Genomic DNA, 7,500 nt, shown 5'->3' on the forward strand with positions numbered 1-7,500 from the left:
TGGTCACCATCCCCACTCCGCCTGCACGTTGTCTTCGGAACTAGACTATAACCTGTCCACGCGTTTTACTTGGGCTTGCCGTTCGACGCGGCTCCATGCAGAATGTAAGCCGCCGTATACCTGCCTCCATGACAACCTCAGACAGATAAGCGATCTAGCTGAAGGCTTCGACGGAACAAAACGTTACCGGTTGCGACACACGACACCACCATCCCTAAAATGCTGAGCGCGTCAGTTGGCGACATCCGTAGAATTATCCTCAGACTCCCACGACATCATCAGATAAAACAGATAGGCAAGGATAGTGCAGCATCCCTTGGAACGTCCTGGTCCAGTACCATGTCCAGACTCTTGGTCTTCGAATGTGAGTAATATAGCAGACGTTTCATCGGACGTTTTCAGTTTTGCAAAGTCACTTATACTAAAAGTCTTTGATTTTAGAGTAATATTATGAGGTTTTTTTGGTGAGAGTATAAAGATAGTGTAAAAAACATAAACATTTTTGTTTTTAAATAAAGAAAAAGAAGAAGAAAGTAAACAGCAAACAAAAAACAAAAAAATGCAGACAAATAACTATTTTTGGCTGTTTTGAAAAAAAAACCCAACCAGACACATTTTAACACTCTATTCCAAATGTTTTTGTAGCCAAACGTGGAGTTCCATCGAATGTGAGTAATCATTTCGTTGGACGTTTTCAGTTTTACTAAGTCACTTAACTAAAAGTCTTTGATTTAAAATTAATATTACATTGTCTTTGTTGAGGGTAAAATACGACAATTATCGAAGCCAAATAACTGCTTTGTGTGTTTTGGAAACAAACCCGCTTTCTTAAGGTTGTACTATACCAAATAAAATCGCATAGGCGACAATGTTAATGTATGTAGTTAAAACGCTACATGCAATATATTAAGCCCCAGCCACATTGTCAGGTATTTAATAATTATTTGAAGCCTTTCCGAAGCATTACAAAATGTACCAATAAATGTTAACTTCGACTATTTGTATCACACTTCTTCTCTTTCTTCTTGAAAGGGAGAAATTCACTTCTCCTACTTTTTTAATTCTAGATTAGAGCCTGCCAGGATATGTTTCTGTTCTATGCAAAGAAGGGCAGAATAGAAAGTGTATCTATTGTTTGATAAAACATACACAAAATGCAATCAACCTCGAAAGTCACCAATCGTAACTATGTAGGGATTGTTTGATAAAACATAGTATTTACCAAACATTCAGTCAACCAGATTGCAATGTAGAGTATGACCCAGTGACACCAAGTGCCGTTGATACAAGCTGTAAAATGGAAACAGAAGAAGACTACTATAGTATATAGCATCTATATAGACTGGTTTTAAACAATAACTTTTATTATCACCTGCATGTAACAATAAATATGTGATCAAAGAACATTTTAAGTTAACAGGAACCTTTAATGGGTTTATATTAGAAAATAACAAAATTTGTATATATATATATATATATATATATATATATATATATATATATATATATATATATATATATATATAATTTTAAAAAAGCCATGTTCATGTTGATAACTTTATCAGCAAATAGCTTAAAAAATGCTTTATATATGGAAGATCTAAATAATTCGTGGAAGTCCAACAAATATTCATGTACATTAAAGCCCTGAAAAAGTGTAAACCTAAACTTCAGCTGAAATTACAGTTGTAACATAGCAAAAATTGCATTACCTAATAATCAAACAAAAAATGTTATGTGAGACCCTAACCTACAAATGATGTCACTATTGCTTCAGTTTCTCAGATTTATATCCCATCATCCTCGTCTACCTTTAGGTTTGCCATGTATATCTTAATAAATATTGTATGATGTTTTTATTTAGTTATCCTGTTAGCAATTCCTTTGAAATACTGCTTTTGAGGAAAGGGGTAGGGTTATCAAAAGGTTTCTTACACAAAAACACGTTATATATATGATGTAAGTATTAACTAGATGTCAAAACAAGTTTCGGCTGCAATATGATCCTTCAACACAAAAATTTGAGGTGCTGAGCCTAAACGTTATGTTAAATTTCTACTGAAAAATACAACTGTGAATTATATTTTGTATCGTTACAGACAAAATGTTGTATGAGACCGTAATTCTCAAAGGATTTCGATATTGGTAACATATCTGAATTCACCGATCCATTACCTCCGAATCCTCCAAGTTTTGCATTCCTAAATGCCCTTTTAAATATTTTACAATGCTTTTAAACTAGTCACCTTTAAGCAATTCGATAAAACATATAACTGTCGTGGAAATGGGGGTAGGGTGAAAAAAACACCCGGGTGGATACACACAGAAAGTGTGAGTCCTGCAATGCTATCATAAATTTTCCATTCCTAGGGATGTAGTCCTTGACAAAAATCACTATGAGCATTCGTTCCCCCAGGTGGTACCAATTGGTCAAAATTTGGGTCCGGCCTCATGGACTAGTAAAACGTATCATATACGGCTATATACGTAATGGTGATTGCTCCAGCCACATTTGTTTTGGACATGTTTAAAACAAGCGTGGGGTTTCGATATACGTAGCATATACCTACTAAAACGTAGTAAAACGTAGTAAAACATAGTTAAAAGGTACTAAAACGTAGTAGAAACGTATTAGATACGTACAAAAACGTACTTAGCCATAACTGGAGCCTCACTACGTACTACTACGTAATATCTACGCTTTACTGCGTTTTAACTACGTCTTGCTATGTTTTATTTCTACGTTTTATTTTGTTTCAGTAGGTTTTGGTAGGTGTTGCTTGGTATCAGTTCGTATCAGTACGTATCAGTACTACGAGTAGCTACGTTTTACTACGTTGTTGGTGGCATCCTCGACTTGGTGTCAACATCTTGTGTATATGGCCACCATCTCCGACTGTCACAACATTGAGATTCTGACAGTCTCGAGAGCTGTATATCTACTCACAACAACCATGAATGCAGGTCAACATCAGTTGATGGATGCCGCCGTGGCACTGAACAGGGATGTGCTGCAAAAATAGAATACTTCTCTACATGTGGGAGCAAGGCGAAAGAAAAAGAAGAGGCCAGAGGATGGAGAGAACCATCTGGGTCAGGGAATGGCTCAGCCGCAGATCCCAGTTTGGAATGTATGAACAGCTGATGGAGGACTTGAGGAGGGAAGATGTGGCTGGCTTCAGAAACGTCATAAGGGTTGATCCACCCATGTTCCAAGATATTGGCTGCAGAAGAAGGACACGTGGTACAGGAAGGTACTACCTCCTGAACTAAAGATGGCCATCACCACAAGACACCTTACAACCGGGCACAGCCACCACTTTTTGATGTACTCCTTCAGGGTCGCCCACAACGCCATCTCCAAAGAGGTATTTGAAGTGTGTGAGACCATCATTGCTAAGTATGCAGAGGATGTCATCAACACTCCCACTGAAGAAGGGCTATCACTCCATAGTCCTCCTCGGCCTGATTGACGCTGATTATAAGTTCATGTGGGTGAAAGTTGGTGCCTCTGGCTCATGTTCAGATGCCCAGATCTGGAACCAGTGTGATTTGAGGGAACACATCAGGGATGAAACCATTCACATACCACCAGCAGACCCTCTTCCTGGCGATGCCAGGGATACCCCCTGGTTCATCATTGCAGATGATGCCTTTGCCCTCCGCAGATGGCTGATGAAACCATTCTCCAAACGCAACATGGGCCATTATGAGAGGGTGTTCAATTACAGACAACCTAGGAGTAGGAGAGTATTTGGGATCCTGGCTAACCGGTTCCAGTGTCTATTCAGCACCCCCAAGCAATGACAACAGAATGTCTAATCAGTCGTCCTTGCCTGTGTGTGCCTCCACCAACATCATGACGATCAGGTATCCAGGTGATCAGAACGCTCTGTTGGATCGCAAGGATGAGAATCGCCAATTAATCCCTGGTGCATGGCGAGATGAGACCAACCTTGATGATGACATCGACTAGGTCCGGGGTGGCAACCACACAAGCAGGGCAGCTAAGCAGCAACGGCTCTACCTAAAAACATGAAAACTCCAAATACAAGTAAAAAAGGAATTGACAAAATACAAAATTATTACAAAACTGTTATTCCCTGTAGACTGTACTGTACATTGAACGATGTATACAGAACTGTGTACAGAAACAAAAGACTGTTTAAAAAAGAGATGATAAAAGAGAGAAAATCCAGAGAAAACTTTGAGTGAAAGAGCAGAGTCAAAACTGTTTAACTTACACTCACACCAGATCTGGTGTGTAGCCGAGCAATGTGGGGTCCAAGGACACCAAACTTCTGCTTGATCCACTTGTCCCTGTCCGTCAGCTCCTTCCTCTCGGACCCAGACTTGCTGTTTCCCTGGTCAACACCATTTTTTATAAGTGCAGTTTAAAAGGGTTAAATATCACCAATTTTAATAATTATTTTGGTTTATTGGGTTATAATACGTAGCTTTTGTACATGATACATTTCTTTAATTGTGTAACTATATGTAAAGCCCTAAATCAACCGAAACGTTTTGGAAGAATTCAACAGTAAATGCATCAGATTCTAGAGCTCTAAGAAATTCTAAATATTTAAGTATATTTTATTTCCCCTTCTAATTCTTCAGCTTCTTTGTCTGTTAATTTGTTAAAATTGAAAAATGTTTGTTTTGTTTACTGACACCACTAATTAATTAATCATCGGCTGTTGGATGTCAAACATGAGGTAACTCTGACGGTAACTCTGACTCGTAGTCAACAGGAAACCTGCGACATTTTTCTTAATGCAGCAAGGGATCTTTTATATACACTTTCCCACAGACAGGAAAGCACATACCACAGCATTTGACCCGAAGCGAGCACTCAACCGACTGAGCTAAATCCCGCCCCTTAAAATTAAAGTGATATTTGTTTAATAATGACACAATCATTTTGCCAAGATGCTGCGGAATAGAGATTTTGGTAAAAAGCTTTTATAAAATTTCTTTCTGATCCTTAACTACTGTTCCACTGTTTAACTGATTTTGTCACGACTGGTATATCAAAGGCTGTGGTCTGTTTCGTTCTCCACTAAAGTTTTAATTGCATCGCATATTTACTGTTACAATGTATTGTCTTTGTTCTTTTTATACTAAAAAAAACACCTATATACTTTTGCCTCTTATTTCTATAATTAATGTTTCTAAAAATAATTTACTATTTATTAAAAATGTATTTCATATTTGGATATTGAATCTATGTAATGTATGTTATACACTAGAACAGTGTACTGACGTGTTTATATTAGCTTCTCCGACTAACTTAACGTATTCTTTGTCTAATAGAAGTTATTGAATTTCCACAATCCTTTACCTTTTTGTACTTGACATAGTTTTTAGATTTACAACTACTCCTGAAAGAACCGAATAATAACTATTTTCAATTGAGGTTTTCCACCATAGACATCAGATTATTATATATTTAGAAAAAAAGGTCCAGTCTAGCTTGTTTTAAAAGTGTTTTTCTTCTCTTGTGTCTTCAGAGATTAGGGTATTATTCTCTAGGTTTTTTTTTAATCAAATGCGTCCATGTTTTCGTTTAGGTTTTTCTCGGCATTTTGGATGATTTAAGTGTTTATAGTTGTTGTTATCCAGATCCTGATTTAGCACTAAATTAAAATATATAATTCTCTCTCAGACTATTGTTATATCTATTATGATATAGTTTCTTAAGTTATCTTATTTAATATTATTTCTTACACACCCGTTGGTGAGAACATCATTCGTTATTTACTTATTTACACATTTACGTGTGTTAACAATTTCAAGACATAAGACAGGTCACCTATGCCATACATCCAATGAAAAACCTGCACGATCGAAGTCGATTACATTTTGACGTATAGTTAACCTGACAATCATTTGTCTATGACGCGTACGTTAGCTACAAGCGCAAAGACTGTAAATAACTTCTAGTTGAAAAATGTTAAAATTTGCTTGAAACCTGGTTTTTAAGGATATAGAAATAGAATAATACGTTCGTGTCCGTTAGATACCATTTATCTTACATCTCGTTGTTTAAAAACGTATCAAACTCGCTTTCGCTCGTTAGATACATTTTAAAACAACACGTTGTATGATAAAGGGTATCTAACGGCCACTCGTGTATTATTCTCTATGTATCTAATATATATATATATATATATATATATGTATGTATGTATGTATGTGTGTGTGTGTGTGTGTGTGTGTGTGTGTGTGTGTGTGTGTGTGTGTGTGTGTGTGTGTGTGTGTGTGTGTATATTATATATATATATATATATATATATATATATATATATATATATATTAAAAGAAACTATTTTAAAAACCATTATCGATATATTAAATAAACACGTCCTATATAAATAATTTGGTTATTAGAGAGAAACATGCCTATAATAGTTGACACAAATAATATAAATAGACTCAAATATTCAAATAATTATGTGATTAAAACATATATTGAGTGTCAACATACGAGGGTGAGTATGTGATTAAATATGTGTTTATGTAAAATATTGCATTTTTGAAAACGAAGCTTATACTGTATATATATATATTCTCCTAGAAATTAAAATTCCATTGGTTTAACCTATAATTTAAATCTCTGTCTCTCTGTCTCTGTCTCTCTCTGTCTGTCTGTCTGTCTGTCTGTCTCGCTCACTCTCTCTCTCTCTCTCTCTCTCTCTCTCTCTCTCTCTCTCTCTCTCTCTCTCTCTCTCTCTCTCTCTCTCTCTCTCTCTCTCTCTCTCTCTCTCTAATAAGAATACACATCTAATAATTATATTCGCTTGTATTAAATATGCGGCACGGTTATCAGCTGCTGACACGATCTGTATTAGTGGAACTTATAAATGCATTTCTTTCTTAAAATTTTGTATCATGGATATTGAAGAATAAAATGGAACTCATCCCCAATCCCATCAATAGTTTTATACCTACCAGCTTCAATAGTTCCTCTCAGTATGTTTATACCTACCAACTTCAGTATTTAATCTATGTGAACAAATTCTCATTTTAATTATGAGTCTATTGGCTTTATGAGATATGTTTTTAAGACGAACCTAGAGTGGCGGTCTTCTTACTCATCATGCCATGTTCATACACTCAACACAATTAGATAGGAACACTAGATTTTGTAGAAATTATTTTCTAGTAACATGGGGCGAGACGTAGCCCAGTGGTAAGCGCTTGCTTGATGCCCGGTCGGTTTGGGATCGATCCCCGTCAGTAGGCCCATTGGACTATTTCTCGCTTCAGCCAGTGCACCACGACTGGTACCCAAGGCCATGGTATGTGCTATGTTGTCTATGGGATGGTGCATATAAAAGATCACTTGCTGCTAATCGAAAAGAGTAGTCCATGAAGTGTGGTCCTTGACCATATGTCCGACGCCATATAACCGGAAATAAAATGTGATGAGTGCGTCGTTAAAGGGACAGTCAACTCAAACAAGGATCTTATGTGTTGGAAAAAAAATGCATACCCGGA

At 36.6% G+C, this 7,500-nt stretch overlaps 1 protein-coding gene across 1 annotated transcript; it reads left to right on the plus strand.

Moving 5' to 3' along the window:
• Positions 1–3,402: 3,402 nt before the first annotated feature.
• Positions 3,403–3,807, plus strand: LOC121381094. The gene has a single exon (XM_041510208.1). It carries the CDS (start codon positions 3,403–3,405, stop codon positions 3,805–3,807), a length of 405 nt encoding a protein of 134 aa, XP_041366142.1.
• Positions 3,808–7,500: the final 3,693 nt, after the last annotated feature.

The sequence above is a fragment of the Gigantopelta aegis genome, chromosome 2, assembly GCF_016097555.1.
Source record: "Gigantopelta aegis isolate Gae_Host chromosome 2, Gae_host_genome, whole genome shotgun sequence".
Taxonomy (NCBI): Eukaryota; Metazoa; Mollusca; class Gastropoda; order Neomphalida; family Peltospiridae; genus Gigantopelta; species Gigantopelta aegis.

Coding starts and splice junctions, on each gene's coding strand:
- LOC121381094 (XM_041510208.1), top strand. CDS start 3,403: ATGCAGAGGATGTCATCAACACTCCCACTGAAGAAGGGCTATCACTCC.